The sequence below is a fragment of the Martes martes genome (assembly GCF_963455335.1).
Source record: "Martes martes genome assembly, chromosome: 8".
Classification (NCBI taxonomy): domain Eukaryota; kingdom Metazoa; phylum Chordata; class Mammalia; order Carnivora; family Mustelidae; genus Martes; species Martes martes.
In genome coordinates, this window is record NC_137895.1 from 52212988 (window position 1) to 52228448 (window position 15461).

General features: G+C 34.8%; 1 protein-coding gene and 1 long non-coding RNA gene across 3 annotated transcripts in view; both read left to right on the forward strand.

The window, feature by feature from the left end:
• Nucleotides 1–4510, forward strand: part of RIMKLB (ribosomal modification protein rimK like family member B) — a 58751-nt gene extending 54241 nt beyond the window's left edge. Inside the window, exon 7 of the mRNA XM_080812180.1 lies at nucleotides 3413–4510. Within this exon, the coding sequence (XP_080668306.1) occupies nucleotides 3413–3876 (464 nt within the window). The 3' untranslated portion in view covers nucleotides 3877–4510. The remainder of the gene's footprint in view (nucleotides 1–3412) is intronic.
• A 2079-nt stretch (nucleotides 4511–6589) lies between these two features.
• LOC308348207 lies at nucleotides 6590–14424 on the forward strand. Of its 2 annotated transcripts, XR_013967319.1 has the most exons (4): nucleotides 6916–8027; nucleotides 10241–10318; nucleotides 10769–10929; nucleotides 14237–14424. It is a non-coding gene; the product is annotated as an uncharacterized lncRNA (long non-coding RNA). The 2 variants fall into 2 exon arrangements; XR_013967318.1 differs by lacking the exon at nucleotides 10241–10318 and having other exon boundaries at nucleotides 6590–8027.
• Nucleotides 14425–15461: the final 1037 nt, after the last annotated feature.

Here is a 15461-nt window from a genome sequence, read left to right on the forward strand (position 1 = left end):
AGACTTTTGGTTTTTCCATAATGAATAGGTTTTGGTCGACTTTAAAACATTTTAGTTTTATACACAGAAATAATTTATAAAATTATTTAAATATCATTCTTTTCATCCTCCCCCCTAATTTTCCTTACCTCTTCTATTCCTTTCACCTGCTGTGTACATCTGTCCCTTTATTGATTTGCACTTATTTTCAGTTTTTTGCCACTGTGAACATTTAACATATCTTTGTGAATAATGCTTTTACATACTGGTACTTTTGTGTTGAGGAGTCTCAAGATTAGTATTGCTGGGTCAAAATATTTTAATTGTTAGAGATGTAGCCAGATTAATTTACCAGAAGGTGAGAAGTGTATTTCTACATCGAACATATTAAAATACCCTTTTTTCCTCTCCCCCTCATAAGAACTGTTACTTTTTTAGTCTTAAGTTTTTGCCTATCTAATGGGAGTTAAATGCTTTCTCACTGTTACTTTAATTTTTTTTAAGATTTATTTTTAATTTTTTATTCATTTATTTGACAGAGAGACAGAGATCACAAGCAGGCAGAGAGGCGGGCAGAAAGAGGAGGAAGCAGGCTCCCCACTGAGCAGAGAGCTCGATGTGGGGCTGGATCCCAGGACCCTGAGATCATGACCTGAACTGAAGGCAGAGGCTTAACCCACTGAGCCACCCAGGCGCCCCTGTTATTTTAATTTTATTTCCCTGTTAATGATGGACATACTTTTCATAGCTTCTTGGTAATTTATATGTACTTCTATATGAATTGCTTTTTATCATATTTGTCATCTCTTTTTGTTTAACATTTCCAATAACCACTAAATGCCCGCTATAGAGCCCTCCTCCTCTAATCTCAGTTGAACAACCCAAAATGCCACATTTCAGTTTCTAAATTCTCCCCCTTTTGAGAACCACTGCTTGAGAACCTCTAGAACAGTGTTAAGTAATGATTCTAAGTATCTAAGTTTCTGATTTTCATTGATTATTTAATGTTTTGCTATTTAGAATATTTAAGTAGATTCATTCTCCTAGAGTTTTTAAGTAGGAATGATTGTCTAATTTTATCCTATGCCTTTTGGAATCCTTGTATTGATAAAATCATTAGTGTGTTTTCCACCTTTAATTTCTTGATGTGTAATGGATTATGTTGATAAATTTTAGATTTAAAACAGTTTTTGAACTATTCTTGCATTTCTATTTTTTTTTTTAAGATTTTATTTATTTATTTATTTGTCAGAGAGAGAGGGAGCGAGAGAGCGAGCACAGGCAGGCAGAGGCAGAAGCAGGCTCCCCGCTGAGCAAGGAGCCCGATGCGGGACTCGATCCGAGGACCCCAGGATCATGACCCAGGCCGAAGGCAGCCGCTTAACCAACTGAGCCGCCCAGGCGTCCCTATTCTTGCATTTCTAGAATAAACCTTTAAATAGGTATTAGCATATTTTAAAATTGGGATTCCTTTAGTATTTTATGTAAAATATTTACATCTATTTTAATAATTGAAGATTGGTCTGTAATGTTACTTTTTAAAATGTCCTGATCAAAAAAAAATAAATAAATAAAATGTCCTGATCACTTTTGTTATCAAAGTTATATAACATTGGTTTTAGTCAGTGTATTAGGGGAATTTTCAGTCTTTTCCTAGGGCATTCTACAGGTAAAGTTAACATCGGAATAAAGGATAGCTAAAGACAACTCCACTTTGAACCCATCAGGTCCTGATTCTTTTTGTAGAAATAGCTCTTCTATCACCTTTCTGGTCTCTTCTGTAATATTAGTTGGCCTGTTTAATAAAGTTTGCTTCTTCTTGGATCAGTATTGGTGATTTCAAATCAGCCATTTGTTTTAGGTTTCAGTCTCAGTTTCATGAGATGATTGCTTATGTTTACTTGAATCTCGCTTTTGTCTGCAATTCTGTCTTTGATATCATTCATAATTTTGTCAAAGTAGCATTTGGATTTTTTTTCTCCTTTCTATTTTTTCTATTCTAGTCATTCAACCTTTTATTAAAACTCTCTTTTTAGTTTCTTTTTCTAAGAGTACTTAATTTCTTCTTTCTAATTTCAAAATAAAAATTTTGGTATGAAGTGCTTTTACAGATGGTATTTATTTTCCTTTAATTTAGGGGATCAGTGTTCCAAATTCTAAGTCCTTAACCTTTTGGTTACTTAAGTCATTAATTTCTAATTTCTAATCTTGCATTATTGTCAGAGAATGTTGCCTGTAAAAAGTGTTTTATAATGTGTTGGGGCACCTCAGCTCCGTCGGCTGAGCATCAGATTCTTGATTATGCTCGGGTCCTAATCTCAGGGTTGTGAGATCCCTCGCCGAGCTGAGCATGGGGCCTCCTCAGGATTCTTTCTCTCCCTTTCCATTTGTCCCAACCCCCCACTCACAAGCTCTCTCTTTTTCTTAAAAAAAGAGAGTTAAGGTTTTGTTTGTTTTGGACAAAAACCATGATTGTTTGTTGTCAATATTTGATAAAGGAAAAATGGGTGGTATATGGATATATACTATAAGGCTCTTAAGTGAAGTTTGTTTTTGCCTTTGTCCGTTATCTCTTTCCCCATCCCTTTAGTTTTCAAAAATTTTTTCATTTGGTACAGGATATAGATAAACTTTTGTCTTTTTTTTTTTTTTTTAAGATTTTATTTATTTATTTGATAGACAGAGATCACAAGTAGTCAGAGAGGCAGGCAGAGAGGAGGAAGCAGGCAGAGAGCCCCATGTAGGGCTCAATCCCAGGACCCTGAGACCATGACCTGAGCCGAAGGCAGAGGCGTTAACCCACTGAGCCACCCAGGCGCCCTGATAAACTTTGTCTTTTATACTGTGGGAAATTTCAGTTTGTTTTTAGTGTAATTGCCAATATAATTCATTTTATTCCTTCAGTTTTATTTTATGTTCTCTGGTTTGTAACCTACCATTAATTCCATTTCCACCCCTGATCCCAAACTTGGTCAATCTGGATGCTCATCTATGGTTTTACATTCCATTAATGGTTAACTTCTCTTTCCCTATGCTTATTAAATCAGACCCGTATTTCCTCCTATTATTTGAGAAGGTAACAGTTTTTCCCTGATACTCTCCGTTTTCTACTCTCCTCTGTCTTCATAAAAATATGAAGTCTTTAGAATACCTTCGCCTCAATCTGTATTGTTGCAAGTAAAATAGGTTTCTGTGAAAGTTTAATGCCATCTTCAGAATAGCATATTGAAAAAGTACTAAGTTATTTCTTTGACTGAATTGGACAGGGATTCTCTAATGAAGGAAACTTAGACTTAGGAAGTCACAGTGGTACAGTAGAATGTCACATTTGTTATCACTACTGATTTAAAAGACAATTAACATTAGAGGCTAGCTTTAGTTTTACTCCAGAAATTTATCATTTTGGTAACTTACCTTGTTTCTTTTTTGCCAGGTGGTGTGGGGATGATGTGCTCCTTGAGTGAACAGGGGAAGCAGCTAGCTATCCAGGTGTCTAATATCCTGGGGATGGATGTGTGTGGCATTGACCTATTGATGAAAGATGACGGCTCCTTCTGTGTCTGCGAGGCCAATGCAAATGTAGGTTTCATCGCCTTTGATAAGGCTTGTAATCTAGATGTAGCTGGTATCATAGCGGACTATGCCGCCTCCCTCCTGCCCTCTGGCCGGCTCACCCGGCGTATGTCCCTGCTCTCCGTGGTGTCCACGGCCAGTGAGACTAGTGAGCCGGAGCTGGGTCCCCCAGCCAGCACTGCTGTCGACAACATGAGCGCAAGTTCCAGCTCTGTTGACAGCGACCCTGAAAGCACGGAGCGAGAGCTGCTCACCAAGCTCCCAGGGGGCCTGTTCAACATGAACCAGCTGATAGCCAATGAGATCAAACTCCTGGTGGAGTGACTCCACCGGTAAATAATTACCAACAACTCCCTTGTAAAACTCACTTTCTTTTTCTTCTTTTTTCTTTCTTTCTTTCTTTTTTTTTTAAACCAACTTGCAATGCTGTTCATGGAAGGTACTCAGGAAGATGAGAGAAAATTGAGTAGAGTTAGTCAGGAGAGAAGCAAGGGGAGCTAGATTAGACCTCTGCTATTAAGATGTTACTGACTTTCATTTACAGATACCACAGATAGAATGGCAGAAGAGGTGAGACACAGAGAAGTGTCAGGCTTTTAAATTACCTTTTAAATTACCCTTTAAATTACTCAATGTGTATGCTCTCAGGCCATGAAGAACACAGTTTTTTTCACGGCCCCTTGCTTTTGCTTTTGTACAATTGCTACAAATTTTGGCATAGCGTAACTTCACATTACGTTGCAAAGATTTGTAATGAGAGAGGAAGAGATCTACCTAAATTATAGAAATTTTTACAAATCTGAAAATTCTGCCTCTACCGTATTAACTAGGAAGTTTATGTTCATAGTTTATGAAGTCTTGAGGCGCTCTTTTACTGGAATTTTATTATTTCTGTTTTTTGGTTTTCCTTTAATTTGGGTGGGAGGGCAACATTGATACAATCCAATAAAGGTTTCTTAATGACAGAATTGGCATTTTCGTATGATGAAAGGGAAATGAACAGTATTGCAATGTGTGGTACACAAAATGACATTTATTCCAATGTAGATAAAATTACACTAGTTTAAAATATGTGCGTTGACTTGTATTTGTTAGTGTTTTAACCTTTTTTGAAAGATATATGCTCTGTTAATGTTGCAATTTTTTTTTAATACATGCTAGTCTAACATTCCCTGATCTATGCCTGCATCTTTAACAATGGCCAAAGTGAAGAAAGTGCTACCTTTTTTGTTAACAAGACACTGACTTGAAACATGTGCATTTAAAGCCTTTTCCTTTTTCCTTTTTTTCTTTTGGTGGTTGGGCATTTAAAGTATAAGGACAAGGAAAAATATTTTTGGGGGGCAGATTAAGGGCCTATAAGTTCTTAAGTATAAAGCTGAAGTGATTTTATAATACCAGCATTATATATTTGCATTTTTCACATTTTAGGAGGGAGTATATATATATGTGTGTGTGTGTGCACGCATGCATGTGTATGTGTTTTGCTTTTTGTTTACACCAACCAGTCAAAAAAGGATAGATTCTAGAAAATGGAGCATGATGGGGAAACACAGTTTTTACTTTAAATATCAGATAACTTGTTTTAATAGCTACACTGGGTTAGAGGTACTCACTAAAGACATAAAGAGACTAGATGCTTCTTAGGCCTTTTTATGTATATGTATGTTGTTTGGTTTTTTCTTTGGTTCTAGACTGTTCAGTGTATGATTTATTTAAGGCTACATGCTTTTCTATGCTTCTGGCTGTGCATTTTCTCCTGTTATACATAGGTTTTAGGGTGGGGTGGATTGGACGTTTTTGTTTGGGGACTTATTTTGCAGTATTAAGTCTCTTACAGCCCAACTCTGAAGCCTTCAGTACTGTTCACTCTTTATATTTCTTTAATTTCTGAATTTATAAAAGCCCCAAAATGGCATATAACACGAGCCTTTAAAACATGGGTAAATCTATTTGAATAATGGGTTTGGAAGCTGTGTTAAGAAATGGAGATGCTCCAGAGCTCAACGTAATTTTTTTTAAACAGCAAGTTCCATCTTACTGCAATCCTCTGAAGCTTTTACCTGAGTCCTTTCTTGCCTCTCCAGTGCTTTTTTCCTTCAGATGGACCTTAAACATAATTTCTCGGACACTACTAGAGAGACTTCGAGGCAATAATAAAAGATCAGTATTAACCAGCTCTAACAGAGGTTTGATCATGCTTGTACAGTTTTTCCCCCATTTTAAAAAGGAATGTAATAAAATTTGTTTTTTTTTTCCATAGAATTAAATAATATTAAAGTTGAGTGAAAGGTTGATTGTTGGCAAATAGAATAGTACCTCTAATCTGTGCAGTGTCTCATTTCACCTCAAAAAGATGATAAGAAGAAGATTTTCTAATTTATTTTAGGATATTCTAATCTCATATAAAAGAGTTTGACTTGCATAGGGTTATTTGGGGCCTTACGTATGTTTATAAGTACCTCTGACTCATTAACAGAAAGAAATACTTGGTACTTCTTTCACTGAATGACCATAGGAGGATGCATATTTGGGATAGAGAAATAAATGAGGGAGAAAGAAGTGCTTAATTAAGTCATTCATATGATTGTGTAGAGAGTGTCTGGTTGTCACATAAATTATAATACATTAAATACTTACATATCACATTATATAGATTTGCAAATTTTTAAAACATTAATAGAACACCCTCTCTACTTGATGAAAAGCTCAGGGGTTTGTGTTGGGTGGGATAAGGTATCAGGAAAAATGTAGATAGCCTTTAAAACTATTTTACCAAACTAACCATATATGATAATTATCATATTATTTCACCTTTAGTTTTATTCACTACTGATCAATGTTTTGTGCATTCACACTATATTAAAACATAGCTTTACCAACATATTTCTGGATTTGTACACACACGTTAGAAAAAAGAGGTTAGGAATGATCATCTTAGAGTTTAAAAACGTGAATATCTTCTTGAACTCCCTCAAATTAAGGTAAAGAATATGAACAAATCATTCTGGAAGAACCCAGATGAAACACCCCAGATATTTAAGTGAAAGTTAAATATATTTTCATATTGTTTAATACTTGTATAATCTTCATTGCTATTATGAGAGGTAAAAATGTATTTATCAATTATGTGTAATTCTTATGCCCAGATCTGAATTATTGTAAAATTGTGTATTGTTAAAATTGTAATTCTTAATTGTATTTTAAAAGTAATTCTGATACTGTTTTTATGTTACCTATGATGAAAACTGGACTACATACACGCGCGCACATACACACACACACACACACACACACACGACCTATTCATTTAAAATTTTTAATAGTTTTTTTCTTTTTTTTGGTGCCTAATAATTGATTGGTCATTTCTGCTGGCTTTTGCTGCACTGAACTTTGAAATCTTTCTGTATATGCTATCAATAAGAAAATATGCTGGAACGTTAGAAAAAAATCACCAAGAGACTTGTTTTCATCAAGCACTTTATCAGACTTTTAAGAAGGTATCGAAGGCATTGAAAGAATTGACTTTTCAAAATCATCTCTTCTTTTTCTCAAGAAGAAAACAGTGGAAAAACAAATTCTCTTCATTCAGTGAATCCCCAGTTTGGGGTCTGGGGAGCGTAGAGACATTGTGAAATCAAATCTTGTGTTACATTTTTCTCCTGGCTCACTCTTTTTGAGAAGGTTTATGGGCTATATGGCTGGTGAGACACGATCCCCTCCTAAGAAAATGTAGGTGCTCAGACAGGTAACCTCTGCTGCTACTGTTTTTATTTGTTTGTTTGTTTGTTTAATTTCATTTAAAATTTGTTTTTGTTGTACTAGGATATTTTTAAATGTAATATATTGCAGGATTTATAACCAGGTTCACTGCTTTCTTTCTTTTTTTTTTTTTTTCCCTTTGAAAAAAAAAAAAAAAACAACAACAACCAAAGTTTCATTTAAGATACATTTAGGCGCCTTTGAAGCTTGGATTTTGGAATGTTTCAGTAGTGGCCAGAAATCTGCTGTTGGAATCTTCTAGTCTTCCAGGTTTAATTTGAAATGTTTTTAGTTTTGTTTTGGATTTTTGTGTGGTATTTTATTTCCTTTATATCAGTGCCCTTTTGCCATGCTGTTTTGGGGTGGCTGCCTAACTCTAGTGAAAATTCTTTCTATATTAACGGAAGTTTGGTGTTTTAAATTCCTTAATGTTTTGCATTTTTTAAAATTATTTTTAAAGAAATATTCTAACTGCTTGCACTGTTACTGTTCTTTGCCAGCCTTTTCAGGAGCCAAAAAAACAAAAACAAACAAACAAAAAAATACCCAGAGAAAAAACTTTCCTTCTTCCCCCTTCCTGATGATGAGTGAGAAGTATTGAGAACTTTCGGGGTCAGTGCCCTTCTAAACTCCCCTTCCCCCAATAATGCAGCTGTATAATGAATGGTAAATGCAGCGGTTTGGATTCAGGCACAGCCCCAGCCTGCTTGCAGGTAATTTGATTCTCCTTTCTTTCCATCGCAAGGCTAACTTTACTTTCTTTTTAAAGTTTTTTCTTTCTTTCTGTACTTTAAAGGCAACCATGGATTTGTAAAAACTCTTGTATAGAAAATAATGCATAAGTATATCTAACAAATAATTTGATTAAAGAAGAACTTTTGGGGGTAAAGTTTGAATTGGTTGGGATGAACTCAGGACTTTGGGGATTTACTTTAGCCATTTAGATAACTCCATTCCTTGCTTATATGTCTATAATTAAGTATTTCAGAGTGTGACTTTTGGCTTTGTTTTTGTTTTGGGTTTGTTTGTTTCTTCCATTGTGCTACTCTGGCTTAAGCTTTTTCAGGGGTTGGTGTTCGGAATACACAGTGAGCTCACAGTATAAAGACATCAATTAGGAGTTGACAGGTATGGAAAACTAGAGTTTTGAAAAGGTAAAATTAGGTTCTAGGTTATATATATATATGGTAAAAACTCACCATAGTGTTGAGTTGATCTTAGTGCTTCTCTTTCTGTGACATCATTATGAAAGTGAAAAGGAATGATGAGACAAAGATAATAGAAAGCATTTCAGTTAATTTTAGGAACAGTGTGATCTCAGGAACTAATCATTTTAGCATTTCTAAGACACTAGTTCTAACAAAGAGGTAGATATGAACAGTTTAAGGTTATCATAGTGGTTCAAATTTTTAAAAATTACAGGTTCGATCAGATTGGAGGGCATTTCTGAAGCACAAATCATTAAGCCCATTAACCAAAGTTATAAAATCTAAAACAAAGTTAGTGGCAGGAATAGCAATACAACTTGTCCATTTTAATATAGCCTTTCTGTTACTTAATGTAGTATACCTTTCTCTGTCTACACCAGTCCCTTGCCCTTTCCTCTTTTCTCCTTCTGTCGTTCCCAAAGTTTTAGTTCTAATATGAGTTGTTATCATTGGGAAGATAATCCTTTTTTTTTGTTTGTTTTTTCTTCTGTTAGGTAGAACTTTAGTGACAGTGGTCAGGACCTTTTCAGGATAGACTTCTGCACAATTTTATTCTGTGACTTTAGATGTCCTATCTGAAGAGGTTTTAAGTTCACTCGTTAGCTAATAGGATATCATGGCTTGTTATGCATTCTACAGCTGAAGGCATAAAATGAATCATTAACCTGTTTTGTGCTTCAATTCACTCATATAAGATAGGGCCATATCTCCCCTAAACATCCTAAGACAAAAATATGTTATGTGTTGAAGTAAAATTTACTAACAGAGGAATCCCAACTGCCTCCTGAAGAAATTTATGATATATACTAAAAAGGGCTTGTACCAGAGAACCTTGTTCTCTTGCTAAGAATGGCGAGCATTAGAATGTGTGGACTATGTGATTGTGTGGGACTTGGAGAATTTAACAGTCTCCATTCAGCTTCCCCATGAAGGTCACGGACTTGTTAAGAACAGTCTTGCTTTCAGATTTCATCATATTCAAACTTATTAGCTGGGCCTTATATAGCATATATACCTGGCTGCTACTGTGGGGTTTGGGAACATGAGGGGTGGGGTGAATTGTTGTTGTTTTAGGTTTCAGTCAGACAGACATCACTGTGCCCCAGTTCCCAGAAGCACAGCAGGCCTCTAGGAGCATCCGTGGGAACGGCGCAGTCCTGACATCACCAACTCTCCTGCTCAGGCTCATCCCATATACAGAGGTCAAAGGGTGGGGTTTGAGATCGGGGGAAGGAATGAGAAAGTAGAAACAATGTAACTGCAGTGCCACTGTTGACTAGCCTTTGGTGCTTATGTCAGTGTTTGTTTTTTTTTTTTATGTTGGCAAAACTGTTTTGGGGTAAAGGTAGTAGGGGGGTGGAACAAAAACAAGCCATTATTATTATTCATTAGTGGATACTGTTCTTTAATAGCTAATACAGAATAAACTTGAAACCTAAACCTTCAGTAACAAAGGGAATGGGAATAGAAATTAATCTCAGGACTTTAACAAACAGAAAACATTTATGTTGTGTTAATTTCCAGTTCTACAACTGCTATTACATTTGTCCCTCTGTCTCCCTTTTTCGCCCTGATTTTTTTTTGTGTGTGTATGTATACAGTTTGAGGAAATGTGCATTTGTGATCAGTCCTTTTAAAAGGACTCAGTGACTTAATCTTGCAAAAGATATACCCAGTGCTTATATGGGCATACAAATGCTACCCTATTTTAAATATAGGTGGCGTATGTGTTCGTGTTTTAATGTATTCAGAGCCATTGAGCAATAAGCAGTCCAGAACATTGAAAACTCATGCAGGTAAAGCACCTAATGCCTTTAGTTTCTAGAATTACTATTAAAAACTCCTTTATTGCTGCATCTTCCACAATTCTTTTAATAGTCTCTGAACTTAAAATTTGCAGGAGTTGTGGACTCACTCATTAAAATTTTAAGTTGCTCACTTATTCATAAGATTGTAGGGATAGGTGAAAAAGGAAAGTATAACAAAATAAATGGTTCCTTGAGATGGCAACTGCTGAGTGTCTACATCTTTCCTCTTAAAAAATTCCCAGCTTAGCATGAATATTGATCATATACATTGTTTAATTTTTTGTGATTGGGATTTTTGTTGTTTTGACTTGGGTGGGGAGGTCTTGGGGAATCAGTGAGGAAGCTCATACACCTGTGAAAATATGAAATGTTAAAGGAATTTTTCCATTTAATCTGAATAGTAAGCAAGAACTTTTTCTATATACCCTTCTGCTGCAGCAGAGAGATAAACTGGTAGGTGGCAGCAGAAGAAGGAATTCTTCAGATTGACGGCTACTGAAAGAATCTACATAGAAGAGATAGAGCATAACATACCAAGTGAAGGAAAGGGGGCAAAAAATGGAAACAGGACTAAAATGTTTGGATTTTGACTCTAAATGGTAAGTTATTTTCTACTAAGAATGTGTTAATCAGTCTACTGGTATATATGGCATTGTGGTATGAAATCATAAATGGCTTTTTAGGTCCTTGCCTTAGGATGAATTTGGCCTAACGAAGGTACTATCATTTTATTTATTTTGGGGGGGGAGAAAAAACAAAACAAAAAACTAGCATTGTGTAAAATTAGGGATTCCCCAGTATATTGATATATATGAACCTTTTCCAGCTTTATTGAGGTATAATTGACAAGTGTTAAGATATTTAAAGTGTACAACATAATGACTTGATAGATGTATACATTGTAAGAGTATCCCCCCCTATCAAGTTATTCTTTCACATCTAATATGTGAATCTCAATGATGGCAAAAATTATGCCTCTCACAGTAAGTCAGGTTTTTAAAAATCTACCAAATAAATGACATGTATATTGTTTAACCATTTTGTAGAAAATAAAGTGTCTCCTTTTTAGTAGCAACACTGGGAGGATAGCAACAAAAGTAGGTAATTTGGAAAACTTATGGGGTAAAAATAATTTTTTCTTTAACTGTTATGTCTTATTTATCTAGTCCCATTTCCTTGTCATTGTGTCTGCTCATCCATTCTACTCTGTTCACCTTTCTTCATTGTTTTTCTGTCTCTGTGCTTACTTTCTTCCATTTTCTTTTTTTTTTTTTTAAGATTTTAGTGATTTATTTGACAGATCACAAGTAGGCAGAGAGGCAGGCAGAGAGAGTGGGGGAAGCAGGCTCCCCACTGAGCAGAGAGCCCGATGGGGGGCTCGATCCCAGGACCCTGAGATCATGACCTGAGCCTAAGGCAGAGGCTTAACCCACTGAGCCACCCAGGCGCCCCTCTTCCATTTTCTTCAGTTGTGTATTTTCTTCCCTATCTGTGTATCTCTTCCTCCTCTTGGTCTCCCTGTATGCTTCTCTCATTCATTTCCTCAGAAGTTTACTTTCCCAGTGTTGCCATTTTTCATCTCTGCCTCCCTTTTTTTCTGTATGTGTATGTCCTCCCCTTCTCATTTGCATTGTCCGTGTTTGTATCTTTCAGGGTAAACAGCTTTATTTTTCTTTGCATCAGTAACTACCTTAAGACACTTTAATCAGAGTATCAACATTGTAATTACCTATTTTAGAATTTGGAGAGGCTACATAGAAGAAATGTGGATTTTTAAGGTCCCTGGAAAGATTAAATTTCGGAATTGAAATTTATAGTAAGATGCAGATCCATTTACTCATTCAGCTGCAAGTTTATTTTAACTATAGTATCTATTGTTGCTGGAAACAAGCTGTTTTAAGATCAATTGGACAGAAAGAAAAGTCCTGTGGTTCTTAATTTCATCTAGACTTAAGTTCAAATTGATTCTGATTTTTTTCAAGTTTCTAATGAAATCAGGAAAGCAGTTACTAATTTATAGATGTTTACTAGAGAATAAATCTTTTTACTGAGATATAATTGACATGTAAGTTTTAGATGTACAACACAATGGTTTAATATTTATATACATTGGGAAATGATCACCATAGTAAGTCTTGGTAACATGCATCACTATACATAATTACAGAATTCTTTTTTTCTTGTGATGAGGACTTTAAAAATCTACTCTCAGCAACTTTGAAATATGCAGTATGGCATTATGACTTAGGTATTTTATAACTGGAGAGAAAATAAACATTTAGTCTTTCAGATAAAAGTTAAAAGTAATTGAAACAATGAGTCTTTTTTTTTCTAGGATATATGTAGACATTTAGAAGTGATAATTAGCTTCATTAAAGTAGCGCATAAATAATTGTTTTCAAGTTTTATAGATGGTGAAAACAGGATATCCAAAAGAGAAATTATTATTTAAAGAAAAGGAGTCCTGTTTCCTATTAACATATGTAATAGCAGATTGAACTACCGCATACAAGTGCCTGTGATTGAAGTTTAGAGTTTTTAAGCTGGAAAGCTTATAGGCTAGATATTACAATCTTGAATATGCTGGTAAGGAAACTAAGGTTCACAGAAGTTAGTAACTTTCCCAAGATTACAGAACCACAACAAGGGCCCAAGTCTCCTACCTGCTAATAAAGTGCTCATTGCATTATATAGCATGCATCTTTCTAAATCTGTTGTAGTATTAGAAGAAATGAAATGCTCTGTGATGAGAGCTGTGATATACCAATAAAAAGTTATCACTGTGCTTATGGTTATCTCCTGTGGTGGGGAATCTATTCAAATAAAGGTTATTAAGGCAAGCTGTGGGTGACTATTTTAGGTGGCTTATATGTAAAATTAATGAGCACATCATTTGTAAGGTTTGGTAATGAAAAGGCATCCCTTGTTAAGGTAAGACACAAAGAAGCCTTCAGGCTCTTTGCAGTTTCAGGTTAAGGAGAAGAGGAATGGATTCCTTAGATCACTATACCATGGATGAATAGTAATGTGAAGCTAGAATAACTGGTACCATTGTCTAAATATGTAGTATTCTTTCCTTTAAAAAAAAAAAGTATAAAAGGAACTTATCTTCTATTAAGAAATATTTATAGAACACAAAACTATGCACCCTAAGTTAATATGGTTGGAATTTCTAAATCTTTTTGGACAGTTTTCTTTTTATTACAAATTTTCATATATAGTTCATATAGAGATGGTACATATAGAGATGGCAGTGCTTTAGAACTGAAAGAAGATAACCAGCTTGTATTTTAATCTGAACCAAAATTTACTGTTTATTGTATAACTTACTGAAAATGTAACGTAGGGAGGCCTAACTGGCTCAGTCCATAGAGCATGTGAATCTTGATCTCAGAGTTGTGAGTTCAAGCTGCACATTGGGCATGGAGCCTACTTAAAATAAAAATCTAAAAAAAAAAAAAGTAACCTAGGATAATAGGGTAAGAGCATAACATTTAAATTTAATTTTGTTTGTTGAGGTGTTTTGCTACAATTTTGTGTTTTATTTTGTGTGAAGTTTTGCAAGAATTATTTTTGCCTCAAGGTTTTCCTCTTGGTACAGTTTTTCTGACTAAAATCACAGTTGTCTATATTAATAGGATTGTTAAGGGATAATATTGCTAATACATCTTTATATGTCAGAATAACAGACCATACCTAAGTATACTTAGTATACCTTTTTCAGATGAGATCACAAAGGCAAATGTGAAAAAAAACAGTTGTAAATTTTTTTGGTAGTCTAGACGGTTTGTAATATTTTATTGTCACATTAGTTAATTTTCAATATTTTTTTTCTTTTTTCTCATCTTAATTATAAAGACTGTTTAAATCTGATTTAAGTGAGCTGTGTGTGTTTTTCCCCTCTAGGTTCTTTTGAAGTAACCAGTGATCCTTTTTGCTTATTACTTCATTCACAGAATGGACGAAGATAGATTTGACTGTATGTTTTTTGAAATGGAGTATAGAAATACCCAGAACAAGGAAGCAGTAGCTCTAACCTGTTTGATTTGATGTGTTTTCTAAAATAAAAACACCAGAACTGGGAATGAAATAGTATGGAGTGTGATTTGTTCTTTTGGCAGTTATTCCTGCCCACTCCATCTTCTATGAATTCACTTCAGTCCATATGGCTAGACTTGAAATCTAGCTCCACATGTGTCATTCTCTTTATCCTTTCGTTTTCTTCACTTTGCAAACTCCTTTGGTTCTTGATATACTGATTTTTCTGTAATATATTTGGAAATGATTACTTTCTCCTTTTAGTACATAGGCACTAAAATATATATCATTTTACATATACATGTGTGTTGCATGGATTTACTCCTACCCCTTTCCATTCCCACTTTATCTGTCCATGCTAAATAATTGTTTCTGTGTTTTTTTTAATTTCTGAAGAAGTGCAACTTTTTTCTTTTTCACTCTGACAACTCTGTGACATACACTCATCACAGTATTACTCACTATGTTTTAATCTTCTTTAACTAGAGACTATAGAAGATCTGATACATATGTGTGTATACAGAGGCAGCCCTAGTACTTAAGACAAAAAATACTGATATTCTTTGTAGTCAGATATTGATACAAATTCTAATTCCATTGTTTACTGGTTACATGGACTTTGGACAAATCACCCTCTTCAAGCTGTAAGGCAGTATTTATAAAAATTGGAATAATTGTGCCCACTTTACTAGATTAAAGTGTAAGTATAGCTTTGCTATAATACATGTATAGTGCTTAGCACATAGTTGAATAATAAATACTGATCTTTAATTCTGTAAATTTTGATTATTGATATCTTATTCAAGAGCTGCTGAATCTTTTCATCTCAGAATTAAAGTCCATAAAATTTTCTTTCTTGATTACTTCTTGGTTTTCCTACTTAAGCTCCTTTTATAAGATTTTGTGGTTGGAACACTGTGTGTACGCATGTATGTGCGTGTACACATTTGTGACATTTCTCCTAGACTGATAATTCCTTATCTCTACACTTCATTGACTGACTAAGGAATTTTATATAAGAAAACTTTTATTTCATATTTTCTCCAGTTATTCCCTGTCAGCTCATAACAATAACTTTTTCTTAATCAGGAGA